We start from the raw sequence: 16,877 nt of genomic DNA, 5'->3' as shown, positions 1-16,877 counted from the left end.
AACACGTACCGTTACACCCCTAGCAGATACAAATGACACATTCATGTTTTTGTATAATGATGACAACGTATACTCGCACGGACGATTGACTAGTTGATGGTTTTCTTTTCAAGTGTTCGTTCATAGCCGTTGTGCTGCTATGATAGGCCATTTACGCTCGACACAGTGTGCATACAACAACTTTATTAGGCCGTGTATTGAAATACTCCCACACTTTTGATCACTTTTGGCGTGATTTTTTCCCCCTCGCTCGCACAGTCTGTTTTGCGCTCCGCCATGACGGTAGTGTGACGTAAATATGCGACGCGTTGACGCACAAAAACGGCGTCGACGTATTTACGTAACCGATGACGTCGACTACGTCGACGCGTCGTTTCAGCCTTAATACTTAAAGGTATCATATTATAATTTTTCTTCTACATTTCAAACACTTCGCGGTGGTCTACATAACATGCAATCGTGGTTCGTTGGTCAAAATGTTGCATTCATTTTGTTTAACAGCTTTCTGACCATCTTTTGTGGGCGGGTTCTATTTACGTGCCTCCACTTTGACTGCATCTTCTCCCCGTCAGCCATCTTGTAGTTTTAAACGCTTCCATAATCGAGTCTATAGACAGCTATAAGTTCTAGCCATGTGCTACTTTATATTACAAATGGCAACAGCGGAGGATGCATGTGCATGTACGAGTCAGTCTGCCCCACAACAACTGGATAAAGAAAATGCGGCCGGTGACAGGTCCCCCTGCCAGCGGCAGTCCATTGCCAGGCACGGAGAGGCAGGAGACAATCAGCCTCCAAGCCAGCAAGATACCATAGACGTGTTATAAATGTGTTATAATTGTATAGCGCTTTTCTACCTTTAAGGTACTCAAAGTGCTTTGACACTATTTCCACATTCACCCATTCACACAGACATTCATGATGGCAGGAGCTGCCATGCAAGGACATAACCATGAACCATCACCATCAGGAGCGAGGGTGAAGTGTCTTGCTCAAGGACACAACGGACTAGCATGGCAGAAGCTGGGGATCGAACCAGAAACCCTCAAGTTGCTGGCACGGCCGCTCTACCAACTGAGCCACGCCGTCTCCCATACTTCTGCATGCAGGCAGAAAGACGGGACGCTTCGCCGAAACTCCCTGCAGCAGGAAGGGAAAACCGCCCCGCCCCACAAGCAGCTGGGCCCCCACAAGCCCAAGCCCCCCAGGAGAGCACGTCAGGGCCCAATCAAGTCAGCCGCAGAAGAACCGCCAGCAACTGCCCTGAAGGAGTCTCCCCTTGAGGGAAGAGGATAAATAAATAAATACAAAAAATTAGATCACGGATACGCATACACTGACCCAGCAGCTGGCTGCGCGCCGGCCCCCTCCCTCCTAGAGACAACCTCCGACAAGACCGCACCCACATGACGGCACGACACCGGGCGTGAAGGACGGCGCGGCAGAGCGCAAGGGTAGGCCCGGGCGTACACCCGACAAGCCAACCAACACGACGTCAAGCAAAAACGAAGCCGGTAGGTCCGCCAGCCCCGACAACTGCATGCACCGCCAGGGACCACAATAGCGGCCACCCTCTGCATCGGACTGAGCAGATGCGGGCGCCCGCACCACAAACAAACCGTTAAAGGCCTACTGAAATGAAATGTTTTTATTTAAACGGGGATAGCAGATCCATTCTATGTGTCGTACTTGATCATTTCGCGATATTGCCATATTTTTGCTGAAAGGAATTAGTAGAGAACATCGACGATAAAGTTCGCAACTTTTGGTCGCTGATAAAAAAAGCCTTGCCTGTACCGGAAGTAGCGTGACGTCGCAGGTTGAAGGGCTCCTCACATTTCCCCATTGTTTACACCAGCAGCGAGAGCGATTCGGACCGAGAAAGCGACAATTACCCCATTAATTTGAGCCAGGATGAAAGATTCGTGGATGAGGAACGTGAGAGTGAAGGACTAGAGTGCAGTGCAGGATGTATCTTTTTTCGCTCTGACCGTAACTTAGGTACAAGGGCTCATTGGATTCCACACTCTCTCCTTTTTCTATTGTGGATCACGGATTTGTATTTTAAACCACCTCGGATACTATATCCTCTTGAAAATGAGAGTCGAGAACGTGAAATGGACATTCACAGTGACTTATATCTCCACGACAATACATCGGTGAAGCACTTTAGCTACGGAGCTAACGTGATAGCATCGTGCTTAAATGCAGATAGAAACAAAAGAAATAATCCCCTGACTGGAAGGAGAGACATCAGATCAACAATACTACTATCAGGAGACACCGAACCAAACACGGGACCTGTAACTACACGGTTAATGCTGTGCCGCCTGTCGAAGCCTAGCAATGCTGTTGCTAACGACGCCATTGAAGCTAACTTAGCTACAGGACCTCGTCAGAGCTATGGTAAAAACATTATCTCTCCACCTACGCCAGCCCTCATCTGCTCATCAACACCCGTGCTCACCTGCGTTCCAGTGATCAACGGCGCAACGAAGGACTTCACCCGATCATCGATGCGGTCGGCGGCTAGCGTCGGATAGCGTGTCTGCTATCCTCAAAGTCATCCTGGTTGTGTTGCTGCAGCCAGCCGCTAATACACCGATCCCACCTACAGCTTTCTTCTTTGCAGTCTCCATTGTTCATTAAACAAATTGCAAAAGATTCACCAACACAGATGTCCAGAATACTGTGGAATTTGGCGATGAAAACAGAGCTGTTTGTATTGAGATACAATGTGTCCGAATACTTCCGTTTCAACCATTGACGTCATGCGCAAACGTCATCATACATAGAAGTTTTCAACCGGAAGTTTCGCGAGAAATTTAAAATTGCACTTTATAAGTTAACCCGGCCGTATTGGCATGTGTTGCAATGTTAAGATTTCATCATTGATATATAAACTATCAGACTGCGTGGTCGGTAGTAGTGGGTTTCAGTAGGCCTTTAAGAAATGTACCTTCCAGGATTTCCTGAAATATAACAAACTGTAACTGCACCATAACTGTCAACATTTACATTTCAAAATATGCAAAATACCCTGGGGGGAAAATAGGAGAAAAAAACAGGATTTAAACTTTCCTCGACAAACTGCAATTAAACCCTGGTTTTTTTGCCTCACAAGGCAGGGTCCCTAAACAATGGTCTAAGCATCCTTAACGGTCGCAGGCATGAGACATTTTTCATGCCGGCTCACGTCATTTCTTCCTCGGTATTGCACATCTGAGAAGCGCATGAGGATGTGTGACCTGCCTGCTCTAAAGACTTAAGGTAAGTATAACAAGTCTCCTATATGTCAAGATATTTACACAAGGTTTAGGTTCTTTCGAGGAGATGGCTTTTCTGTCGTCTTCATGTCGCCATCTCTCTTGCGTTGTTTATTTGATGGAATTACATAACATGCGACTCGCTAGGCTGCCTGTCACGAGAACCCTCCCCCGTGTCACTATTCTTGTGCAGATGTTTACAGGGTGTCGCCGAAGCCGGCTTGAGTGGCGACGGAGCCGAATATTATTTTTCATTGACAAGGGCAAACAACGGGATTTACCGGGAAAAATGGGACTGGTTGACTGGTGTGCACTATACTAAGTTTGGTGCACGGTGGTATAGGGATCAGTGCCTGTTTGCATGTTCTCCCCGTGACTGCGTGGGTTCCTGGGGATAGTTTGATTGGCAACACTAAATTGGCCTTAGTGTGTGAATGTGAGTGTGAATGTTGTCTGTCTATCTGTGTTGGCCCTGTGATGAGATGGCGACTTGTCCAGGGTGTACCCCGCCTTCTGCCCGAATGCAGCTGGGATAGCCTCTGACAGGGACAAGCGGTAGGAAATGGATGGATGGGTGGATGTTTAAAAGGGTCGATGATGAATTGTGTCGTTAAAATGTTACAATAATGGATGCTCGTGTTGAACAACACCAAAGTATCAAATCATAAGGTTCATGCATTTTGCCACCAGCTTGGATGCCTTTCTTCACGGGGTTTTGCTACCGGGTACGCTGTGGCATCACTGTGAGGTAGAAGCACTTACTTAGACATTAAGTCAAGCGTTTAGGCTATGAGGAAACGCAAAAAAGGGAGGATAAAGTATTACCGTAATTTCCGGACTATAAGCCGCTACTTTTTCCCCTCGTTCTGGTCCCTGCGGCTTATACAACGGTGCGGCTTATTTACGGCCTGTTCTTCTCCGACACCGACGAAGAGGATTTCGGTGGTTTTAGTACGCAGGAGGAAGACGATGACACAATGATTAAAGACTGACTTTTAATATACCGGTAGGCTGGTTATTTTGATAACGTACAGGCGAGCACTTTCTATTACTTTGCACCGTTGTATTATTTGTACTCTGCACGAATGCTGTTCGCCATGTCAAAGATGTGAAAGTTTGATTGAATGATTGAAAGATTAAATTGTTAATAAATGGGACGCTTTGCGTTCCCAAACAGTCATCTCTGTCCCGACAATCCCCTCCGTGGTAGCAGGAACCCCTATATACTACGGTAATTACACATCAAAACCCTGCGGCTTACAGTCGGGTGCGGCTTATATATGGAGCAATCTGTATTTTCCCCTAAATTTAGCTGGTGCGGCTTATAGTCAGGTGCGGCTTATAGTCCGGAAATTACGGTATTTTCATCTAATCTTAGCATGTGCATAATCACACCAACATACCACATGCAGTGACATAAAAGCAGCTTATGCTTATATGTGTATATATATATATATATATATATATATATATATATATATATATATATATATATATATATACATATATATATATATATATATATATATATATATATATATATATATATATATATATATATATATATATATATATATATATATATGTATATGTATGTATGTGTATATACAGTATGTAGGTGTATGTGTATATGTATTAGGGGTGTGGGAAAAAATCGATTCGAATTCGAATCGCGATTATCAAGTTGTGCGATTCAGAATCGATTCTCATTTTAAAAAAAAACATTTTTTAAATTAATTAATGTATTTTTTATTTGTTTTATTAATCAATCCAACAAAACAATACACAGCAATACCATAACAATGCAATCCAATTCCAAAACCAAACCCGACCCAGCAACACTCAGAACTGCAATAAACAGAGCAATTGAGAGGAGACACAAACACGACACAGAACAAACCAAAAGTAGTGAAACAAAAATGAATATTATCAACCACAGTATCAATATTAGTTACAAATTCAACATAGCAGTGATTAAAAATCCCTCATTGACATTATCATTAGACATTTATAAAAATAAAAATAAATGAACAGTAGTGTCACAGTTGCTTACACTTGCATCGCATCTCATAAGCTTGACAACACACTGTGTCCAATATTTTCACAAAGAAAAAATAAGTCATATTTTTGGTTCATTTAATAGTTAAAACAAATTTACATTATTGCAATCAGTTGATAACTGATTGTCCTTTACAATTATAAAAGCTTTTTACAAAAATCTACTACTCTGCTTGCATGTCAGGAGACTGGGGTAGATCCTGCTGAAATCCTATGTATTGAATTAATAGAGAATCGTTTTGAATCGGGAAAAAAATCGTTTTTGAATCGAGAATCGTGTTGAATTGAAAACAAAAATCGATTTTGAATCGAATCGTGACCCCAAGAATCGATATTGAATCGAATCGTGGGACACCCAAAGATTCACAGCCCTAATATGTATATATATGCATATGTATGGATATATGCATGTGTGTGGATATATACATATATATATATACCGTATTTCCTTGAATAGCCGCAGGGGCGTTAATTAATTTAAAACCTCCTGTCACTCCTGCGTTTACCGGAAACCGGCGGGATGGCCGTGCATGCGGTAATTATTTTAAAACCTCTTCTCACTCCGGCGTTTACCAAAAGGAATCCATAAAATTTAGTCGTGCGCTTTGAGTGTGATGTAAGCATACCATCATGAAAAGCACATTTAATTAAAAAAAACGTTATTATGGTCTTACCTGTACTTATAAATGGAGTCCATTTGCAGCTCCTTCTGACCAAAAGCATCGATAACTTGTTGATAGAAGTCTTCATTATTTCCTTTTTTCCGTTTTAAAAGTCTCTGTCTCGATGGAGATATTCCTTTAATTATTACCTCCTGCTTCCATTGAAAGTCCAGTTTAGAAAACTGTTTTATTTTAGACACCCTCCTTGTTAAAAGGAAGAGAAAAAAATCTCTTGCTGCGTGTGTTCACTTCTTCTGCAGTACCGGAAGTCGCAAGAAGGATCACTAGCGCGGCAGCGCCCTCTACCACCAGGAGGCGGGAGTCATTTAATGACTTATACAGTATTTGACACACGCAGCTACGGTATATTAATAAAACATAGCTGCTTACTGTTCTCTTTAGCATACTGTACCGGTATTCAATAGCTTGGACCTTAAATCCTACTGAAAAGCTCTTTATCTTTTTTCCTTTGTGCGATTGTAAACTACTGAAAGCAGCTTCCTCCATTTTGAAAATGAGGACAGATGCGTCACTCGTGACGTAACGAATTTGACCCGGTGGAAGTTCTAGCCATATGCTAAATATTTTGCGAAACGAGTTTGACCCGGTGAAAATTATAGACATGCGATAATAAAATTAATATTTTGCGAAACGAATTTGATCCAGCTTCAATAATGAACCGGCGATAAGGCCAAGCATGCGTTAATTATTTTGAGAAACGAGTTTGACCCGGCAGTAATTCTAGACGTGCGAATACTGTATTCCCTGCGCCAATTCAAGGAAATACGGTATATATATATATATGTATATATTATTTTTTATATTTTTTTACTATTTATATTACTATAATATTGTGTATGCACCTTAGGGGATCTGCTCCAATTTCGTTGTTTTTTAACCTGTTCACTGTAATAATGACAACAAAACTGTATTCTATTCTATTCTATTCTATTCTATTCTAAATTGATTACAGAGTATGCAGGTGTACCTAATGTTGTGACTGAGTGAATTCATAAAAAGTTTATGAAGTTTATTTTTGACAGTGTTTGGAAAAAAAATATACAAATTAAAAATTATGATATTTTTGGAGAGGGCAGGGCGTGGTTTCATTTGCATATTGGTAAAATCTGGCAGACAGAGTCAAAGACTGGCTTATAAAAGTGACTCTGGAGCAAAATGTACGAACATTTTAAGCCAAAACATATCCAATACATATTATCTAGACCAGAGTTTTTCAACCACTGTGCCGTGAGATATTGTCTGGTGTGCCTTGGGAAATTATGCAAATTTACCTAATTGGTCCAAAAAATATTATTTGCAAATCAATTATTATAATCTGCAAATAATGTGCCGTTCGTTGTCTAGTGTCTGTGCTGTATAGAGCTCGGCAAAGTAACCATGTAATACTCCATATCAGTAGGTGGCAGCATAGTTGTTCATTGCTTTGTAGAAGTCGGAACGCGTCGAGGATGATTTGTGGTAATCCCAATATGCAGAGCACAGCGGTAGACAGCGTGCAGGTAAAAAGGTATGTTACGCTTAAACCAAAAATTAACAAAACGCAAGTCCTGCTAGGAAAATGCACTGAAGCATAGGGGTGGGTATGCAAAACGAAAGTAAAACTGAACTGACTACAAAGTAAACAAAAACAGAATGCTGGACGACAGCAAAGACTTACAGTGTGTGTCCGTACATGACATGACAATCAACAAAGTGCACACGAAGAAGGATAGTCTTGTTTACAAATACAAAGCAGGTCAACCAATAGCACTCAAAGGAAGGCATGAAGCTGCTACAGGAAAACGCCAACAAAACAGGAAGAGCCACCAAAATAACAACGCAAGACAGGAACTAAAGCACTGCACACAGGAAAACAACAACAAACTCAAAAAAAAGAAAACCTGGTGGATTTTCATTGTTTAACATTTCTGCTGGTGGTGTGCCTCCGTATTTTGTCAATGAAAAAAATGTACCTTGGCTCAAAAAAGGTTGAAAAACACTGTTCTAGACCACAAGGAAGTGTTTTAAATGTAGATTAAAATCACCAAAGGTCCCTTTTAAGGAGGAAATAAATGAAGTGTTTGTGCATTGTGTGGCACATGTAATCAATCAAAACAAAAGTATGTTAATGTCAGCTTAATTCCGGGCCCGTCACTGAAACACCGCCGGCGACAATCTTTGTCAACACTCCCACAGGGGTAGTGATGTATTTCTGCCAGTCTGTCGAAAGCAAACCTTTAACACCTTTTTTTTTCCACAAGAAATACATGTGGTGGTGATTTGAGTAAGATACCACTCCTTAATATGCTCAAATAGCAAAATGTCTATCTTACCTCCAGAGTGGAGAGGTGTACCGCAGAGTAAGACCACTCCTTGACCTTCACGAACCCTCACTGGATTTCTTCTTTGAGTCTTGAAATTCTCAAGGTCTGTTTACGGGAAGAAAAAGCAATAAAGGGAAATAATTATTTCGTTTCTCACAAAAGCTATAAATACACACAAGGCAAACAAGACCTACCTGGTTGTTTATAAGGAAAAATAAGCACAAGAAGACATATTGGCGGTTTCTTCATACATTTATCCCTGGTAGTAACACAACTATAGACAACAACTTTAAGGCTCTAAATCAGTGTTTTTCAACCACTTTGCCGCGGTACACCAGTGTACCGTGAGATATTATCTGGTGTGCCGTGGGAGATTATGTCATTTCACCTAATTGGGTTAAAAATATTTTTGCAAACCAGTAATTATCCATCCATCCATCCATCTTCTTCCGCTTATCCGAGGTCGGGTCGCGGGGGCAGCAGCTTAAGCAGGGAAGCCCAGACTTCCCTCTCCCCAGCCACTTCGCCCAGCTCCTCCCGGGGGATCCCGAGGCGTTCCCAGGCCAGCCGGGAGACATAGTCTTCCCAATGTGTCCTGGGTCTTCCCCGTGGCCTCCTACCGGTCGGACGTGCCCTAAACACCTTCCTAGGGAGGCGTTCGGGTGGCAGTAATTATAATCTAAAAATAATGTGTTGTTGTTGAGTGTCTGTGCTGTCGAGAGTGCGGCAAAGTAACCGTGTAATACTCTTCCATATCTGTAGGTGGCAGCAGGTAGTTAATTGCTTTGTGGATGTCCGGAACATGGTTTGTCGTGATCACAATATGCAGACAACAGCGGGAGGCAGTGTGCAGGTAAAAAAGGTATCTAATTAGGGATGTCCGATAATGGCTTTTTGCCGATATCTGATATTCCGATATTGTCCAACTGTTTAATTACCGATATCAACCGATACCGATATCAACCGATATATACAGTCATGTAATTAACACATTATTATGCCTAATTTGGACAACCAGGTATGGTGAAGATAAGGTACTTTAAAAAAAAAAATTATAAAATAAAATAAGATAAATAAATTAAAAAAAAATTCTTGCATAAAAAAGAAAGTAAAACAATATAAAAACAGTTACATAGAAACTAGTAATTAATGAAAATTAGTAAAATGAACTGTTAAAGGTTAGTACTATTAGTGGACCATCAGCACGCACAATCATGTGTGCTTACGGACTGTATCCCTTGCAGACTGTATTGATAGATATTGATATATAATGTAGGAACCAGAATATTAATAACAGAAAGAAACAACCCTTTTGTGTGAATGAGTGTAAATGGGGGAGGGAGGTTTTTTGGGTTGGTGCACTAATTGTAAGTGTATCTTGTGTTTTTTATGTTGATTTAATAAAAAAATAAAAAAAATAAAACAATTAAAAAAAAAAACAATACTGATAATTAAAAAAAACGATACCGATAATTTCCGATATTACATTTTAACGCAATTATCGGCCGATAATATCGGCAGGCCGATATTATCAGACATCTCTATATCTAATGCTTAAACCAAACATAAACAAAAGGCATTGAAGCTTAGGGATGGCTATTCAAAACTAAGCTAAAACTGAACTGGCTGCAAAGTAAACAAAAACAGAATGCATATGTATTATAATTCTTGAACAAAGTAAGAGTAAAACTCATGTGAATAATCACTGAATGGAGAACTGGGGGTGGGATTAAATAAGTTATCTTCTTCCCACTCCCTTTCAGGCAAAACTGGACAATCATGCACTATATTAATTTATATTATTATGTTTTATCAACTTGTACTTCTTTACGTCATTGCCTGAAATAAATAAATAAATGAAAAAAAAAAAAAAAAGAATGCTGGACGACAGCAAAGACTTACAGCGTGTGGAGCAGCAGACGGCGTCCACAAAGTACATTCGTACATGACATTACAATCAACAACAAAATAGGAGCGCAAGACAAGAACTAAAACACTGCGCACAGGAAAACACCAAACAACTCAAAATAAGTCACAGCGTGATGTGACAGGTCGCGACAGTACACCTACTTTGAGGCGAGCTATAGTGATGCATGGTTGGTCATGGTTTGAATTTATATCCAACAATTCCGAGAACAACTTTTTACTGTCAATATCGGCTGCTGAGTTTGATTTTTTAAATATTTTCTACTAGTGGAATTTTTTCCAATGAAAAAAATGTGACTTGGCTCAAAAAAGGTTGAAAAACACTGCTCTAAATCGATGCAGAACATTTAAATCATTTCTTGAGACACAAATGTTTGCATGAAAGCAGACATGACATACTAAAGCACTTAAATATTACTGACTGGGGCAGAAAGCAATTCCTCTTGTATAAGTCACACATGAGTGAGTTTAATTGCAATTGTGCATTGTTATCACTTTCTGTGTTTCATCCACTGACTGCACAGAGGCCAGCAGCAATTAAACGATGACTGAAACATCATTTGTATGGAGGCCAATTACATGTTGACAACCTGCTGAGAGAAAGCACAATGAGATGGCAATCTTGGAACAATGTGCATGTTTTTGCCTCCAGCTCAAGGAGATACTGCAGGTTGTGCAGACAAATAGCGCTCTGCAGCTGCCACATAATGGTCTAATGATTACCGAATTCAGAGGGGGGGGAAAAAAAGTGAAAGTGGTTGGAATATTGCAAAACACTGCATGAAGTTTGCATACTTTGTCAAGAGTGAAAACAAATGATCAGCTGAACATTATTACACTCATCATTGAGTTTTGTGGAAAACCAGCACATACATTAATAAAGTTGTTTGTCATTTACTACAGACAGTTTATATGCTTTCATGGCCAATTCAAAATATACGGCTATCTATGGATAATAAAGTGAAATAACTATAATCATGTATAATATAATTACAGGAACAGACAAAGCACTGGTAAGGTCGCACTAGAATCACAAGTGTTTACATATATATATATATATTTTTTAAATATGTCACCGTTTTTGGTGTTAAGACAGGTGCAAAGCAATTAGCGCCACAAGAACTCCTTCATTCCGCACTCCATCCAGCTGTACAATCACTCGCCATACAGCAATAAATGATATTAGTCTATTACCTGAGCGCTTCTATGTTAGCTACTTCTTTTTGTTTATAATGTATATTTTCTGCTGGAACTACTCTCTATTTTATGCTGCCCTTTTTTCGCTGCAGCTTAAAGTTAAAGTTAAAGTTAAAATATACTGTTACATATACTGTAATATTGTACATGGTAATTGGGATTTGTTATATATTGTATATATTATATAATAATGTAATATAATATAATAATATAATATATCACTATATATTAATATACTGTATGTACAATATGTAAATATTACATATTTGTTAAATTGTATATTCTACTATGGTACCTTTATTGTCTACTTTATATCTTTTGTTTTTGCCCACTTTGTGTGCCCTTGTGTGCATTATCTATTCCATCTTTTATCTTTCCATCCTTTGTAACTGAGCTATTGTGTGGAACGATTTCCCTTGTGGATCATTAAAAATGGTCTAAGTCTAAGTCTAAGTCTAAGGCAGACACAAACAAAAGTTAAAAGAAAGAACCAAATTGTCAGTGTAATCGTTGTCTGTTTCCACTTTGTTCAGGTTTGTCAGCACATTGTATGAAAAATAATCGCTGAGTGAGTTATATTGAATATGAGCTACAATTTATATACTTGAGAAGCAGGTCTCTCCCTTCTGTCAGAAGCAATTTGTCCTGACACGTTTCGCTATTCAAAATGTAAAAGAACATTGCCTTAACAATTCTGAAGGGTTCATATTGGTGGCAATTGGACCCTGGAACACATGAAACCGATTTATTTTATTTCCTAGTGGAAACATTTATTTAACATTTTGGGTAAATCACAGATCGGTTTAGTCACTGTTGACAATCAGTGATAAACTGTTAGTTTTCAACCCGGCTGCCACATTAGAACATAGTAGACGTGCTCAGGTCTAAAAGAGTGCAACTCCACTTATTAATATTCATGTGGCGTATTCTTGGGTGTAAATGAGACACACTAAAAGCCAACAATGCCTGACAAGCCAAGCTGTTCTGCACCCTTGGATCATCTTATCAAGCCTATCACAGTTCTGCACTTCCATGTGCTTCTCTGTCGCACTGCTCGGGCTATTTTGAGTGCTTTCAGATCCATGAAATTGGATGTGAATTAGCTTTTTTTGGGGCTTAATACATCAATGTGACCCATTGTAATGATTTAGATTCCACAAAAGAAAAACTAAAGCCGTTCTGTTGGACGTGAGCTGAGTTGTTACACTTGCAATATAACCATTTAATAGCTGACACATAAGATTTAAGAGCATTTACAAAAAGTTATCTAATAACAATTGTATAAATAAACCAGGGCTGTCAAATTTAAAAAGTCAACGCATGTGAGTAATTACAAAAAATTGTGCATTAATCATGTATAAGCACACAATTTATTTTGACCGCACACGCTCCTTTACCCTAATCACGGATGGATACCTGAAAGGTAGTGCTGTTCACTATACAGTCTGTGAAAGGAGACTCCGACTGGTGGACCAAGGTAGTTTGCTTATATTGGAGCGATTAATTCTCTTATCGAAACACAACAAGTTTAAAAGACCATCTAAAAACAAAACCATGTTTTGAGGCAGCAGTTAGCAAGAACGCTACTAGTAAATAGAGAACGAGGACGTTAAAGGGATTAATTTTAAACAACGTTGGCAGAGTAATCCCGTCAACCCAATGTTGTCCACTAAAGTACCACTAATAGCCTCAGCAACGATTTTGTGGAAACTGTTGTTTGTGATTAACCCGAATTCCAAAGTGTGATTAGTTTGATTAAGAAAATCATTGTTTGACAGTTTTAAAATATAGGTTAGAACTACATAAATACAGTGGTACCTCAACTTATGAGCTCAGTTGGTTCCATGACGGACCTCGTAACTCAAAACATTTGCATTTAAAATCAGCCCCACCCATTATAATTAATCGAAGTCAATTTAATCTGTGCTTGTCCCTCCAAAAACACCAACAGTTTTTTAACAAGCTAACTTTTAAATAAGAAATATTGGTAACACTTTAGTATGGGGAACATATGAACCATTAATTAATTGCTTATTAACATGCAAATAACCCTAACCCCAACCCCAATCCCAACCCTAACCCTAACCCTATGTTAATAAGCATCTAATTAATGGTTCATATGTTCCCCATACTAAAGTGTTACCGAAATATTGTTTAAAAAACAAAACAATAGCATACACTACAGTACATACAACTATAATAGTTTCATGAAATAATATAATAATATTGTATAGTTTCAGAAAGCTGATTAAAAAGAATGGACCAAATGTGGAAAAGTGTGTTGGACTTGCACACCGACAAAAACTACCCTCCTTACAGCCATTAAATGGACAAGGTTTGTACTAGTGCTATGATGCCGTGCATTATTTGAGAAGCACACGGTCTGCAATGACCAAGTGTTTTTTTTGTTGCCCTGATGGATTACAGAGTACCGTATTTTCCGGACTATAAGGTGCACTTAAAAATCTTTTTTTTCTCTCAAAACTCGACAGTGCGTCTAATAACCCGGTGCGCCTACTGTACGGAATAATTCTGATTTTGCTCACCGACCTCGAAGCAATTTTATTTGGTACATGGTGTAATGGTAAGTGTGACCAGTAGATGACAGTCAACCATAAGAGATACATGGTAAGAGTTATGATGGCAATATCACTCAAGTAAACAACACCAACATTTTATATATTCCATTAAAAATATAGAACATTACACACAGCGCTCAAAAGCCTATCAAAATGTTTTAGTACGACTTTGGTAAACTATGAAGCCGCTCCGCTTGGTGGATTATCGGTGCATATAACATAGGAGTAATATTATGGTGTATGTATAAGTTATTATCAAATAAATGATAAATGGGTTATACTTGTATAGCGCTTTTCTACCTTCAAGGTACTCAAAGCGCTTTGACAGTATTTCCACATTCACCCATTCACACACACATTCACACACTGATGGAGGGAGCTGCCATGCAAGGCGCTACCAGCACCCATCAGGAGCAAGGGTGAAGTGTCTTGCCCAAGGACACAACGGACGTGACTAGGATGGTAGAAGGTGGGGATTGAACCCCAGTAACCAGCAACCCTCCGATTGCTGGCACGGCCACTCTACCAACTTCGCCACGCCGTCCCCTTATTATGCAATATTATGCAAAAGAAACTTTTCTTACCTTCTGGTACCTGCTGATCTGTATTTGGGATCTGCATAAATCCTGAAAAATTGCGCGTCCACCTTTGTAAATGGTAAAATGGTAAATGGGTTGTACGTTTGTACTTGTATAGCGCTTTTCTACCTTTTTTTAAGGAACTCAAAGCGATTTGACACTATTTCCACATTCACCCATTCACACACACACATTCACACACTGATGGCGGGAGTTCCCATGCACGGCGCTAACCAGGCCCATCAGGAGCAAGGGTGAAGTGTCTTGCTCAAGGACACAACGGACGTGACTACGATGGTAGAAGGTGGGGATTGAACCAGTAACCCTCAGATTGCTGGCACGGCCACTCTCCCAACTTCGCCACGCCGTCCCCACGCCGTAGTCCGTACCGACGACGTAGTCTGTACCGACGACGTAGTCCATAAGCTTCTTCTTTTTCTCTATCTTCTTGTTATGGGACATTCATCCTCCGCTGTTGCCATTTCTAATATAAAGTAGTGTAAAGTTCTTACTTATATCTGTCAGTAAACTCACCATGAAAGCGCTAAAACATACCGGTGTAGGGAGTTGACATTATTCACCCAAGGACCTTTAGTTATTAGAGTTCCGGTTGGATGGTTTTTCACAGGACACATTTCCGACCTTGTTGTTGTTTCCGGATGAGGAGATGCTGCTCCGTTATTGGTTTAAGTAAAGTCTTAATGTCATTAAAACAGTTAGCTTGATCTTTTGACACTTCTTCCACCCCCGTCCTTGCACGCTACACCGCTACAACAAAGATGACGGGGAGAAGACGCTGCCGAAGGTGAGCCACGTAAATGAGACCGCCCACAAAACGGCGCATCCGGAAGCGACTGTCAGAAAGCGGCTTGAAGATGATCGGTAAAACATAATCTATGCAACATTTTGACCAAAGAACCACCAATACATGTTATGTAGACCACAAGGAAGTGTTTTCAATTTAGAAAAAAATACATAATAATATGACTCCTTTAATGCGCCTTTTATATGAAAAAAGATACAAAAAATAGACCATTCATCGGCAGTGCGCCTTATAAACGTATACCGTTTCATTTGCCACAGTAAATTCAGTGTATATGTGGTTTCAAGAAAGTATATTAAAATTTGTTCAAAGCAAATAAAGTGCCTCACTTCGACAGGGTCAGAAATAATAACTCAAACAGCATATTTGTGATGCCTGAAATGCGTTCTACACCAGCACATGATGTACATAGTCTATTAATCAAGGTTAGAGCTTTATATTTCCGCAGGAGGCCTCCCACTAAAAGCATGTATGAGCCAGAGCAACCTTTACTAAACAATTGTGTTGGTTATCCAAGGCACCATAAATGCATTTTGGAAAATGTGTTATTGTTTTTCTGAGTTTGTGTTTTCATTTGTGGGGTTTGTTAATTTGTTTGTCTCTAACTTCAAGTTTACAATGTCTGATCTACTAACCCGGCAGGTATTCTTTCAGGTTAAATCCAGAAAAAAAAAAGTGCTTTCACCTGTAGATAAGCCCAGTTGTTACACTTGTGCTATAACCATTTTATGAATGGATGCTAAAAATATAATGTATAAGTATCCAATTTTAGTTTCAGAAAGCTGATTTAAAAGAATGGAAAAAGTGTGTTGGACTTGGACACCAACAAAAACTACCATCCTTTGAGCCATCAATATGGAGGACAAGGTTTAAAGATCTGCAATGACCATGTGTTTTTTTCTTGCCATGATGAATTACAAAGCCGAGTGTTTCACTTTCCACAATAAATTCAGTGTGTATGTGATTTTAGGAAAGTATATTCGTAAACTAATGCAATGTGTTGAAAGCAAACAAAGCGCCTCACTTGAACAGGGTGAAAAACAACACAAACAACATATTTGTGATGCTTGAAATGCATTCCACAGCAGCACATAAGGTATGAAGGCAATTAATCAAGTCAGCCTTCCTTTTGCACAATACATTTTAAATAGTCCATAGTTCTTTTGCTTTCTTTTAAGTTATACCACTGCAGAGTATAGCTACGGTACATTCATAAACTATTACTTTCTTACTGTACATGTGATGTATTTTTTGGTACAAAGCATTCGGTTTGGCACAGACTAGGTGTACCGAGTTTTCTTGCACAACACACTTAGGTCTCGATTTATTAAAGGTTTGCATGAACTAAAACACGTGCAAACTTGATAGCACACGCAAAGCTAATCTACTTAACGTGTGCAAAGTGGATTCCAACTTCTACGTGAGCAGAATAAGGCTTACAATCCATTTTGCGTCTCTGCCTTC

At 39.6% G+C, this 16,877-nt stretch overlaps 1 protein-coding gene across 11 annotated transcripts in view; it reads right to left on the bottom strand.

Moving 5' to 3' along the window:
• The window catches only part of cntn3a.1 (contactin 3a, tandem duplicate 1), a 213,963-nt gene that overhangs the window by 97,563 nt on the left and 99,523 nt on the right, over positions 1-16,877 (bottom strand). For all 11 annotated transcript variants that reach the window (XR_009826854.1, XR_009826853.1, XR_009826852.1 and 8 more), the window contains one exon: positions 8,320-8,415. Coding sequence is in view for 7 of the 11 variants with exons in the window: in XM_062054358.1 (XP_061910342.1) it covers positions 8,320-8,415 (96 nt within the window). In the remaining 4 variants the exon portion in view is untranslated. The remainder of the gene's footprint in view (positions 1-8,319; positions 8,416-16,877) is intronic.

This window comes from Entelurus aequoreus, linkage group LG07 (genome assembly GCF_033978785.1).
Source record: "Entelurus aequoreus isolate RoL-2023_Sb linkage group LG07, RoL_Eaeq_v1.1, whole genome shotgun sequence".
In the NCBI taxonomy this organism is placed as follows: domain Eukaryota; kingdom Metazoa; phylum Chordata; class Actinopteri; order Syngnathiformes; family Syngnathidae; genus Entelurus; species Entelurus aequoreus.
The sequence above is the reverse complement of the archived record's forward strand: the minus strand, read 5'-3'. Positions and strand labels throughout refer to the sequence as shown.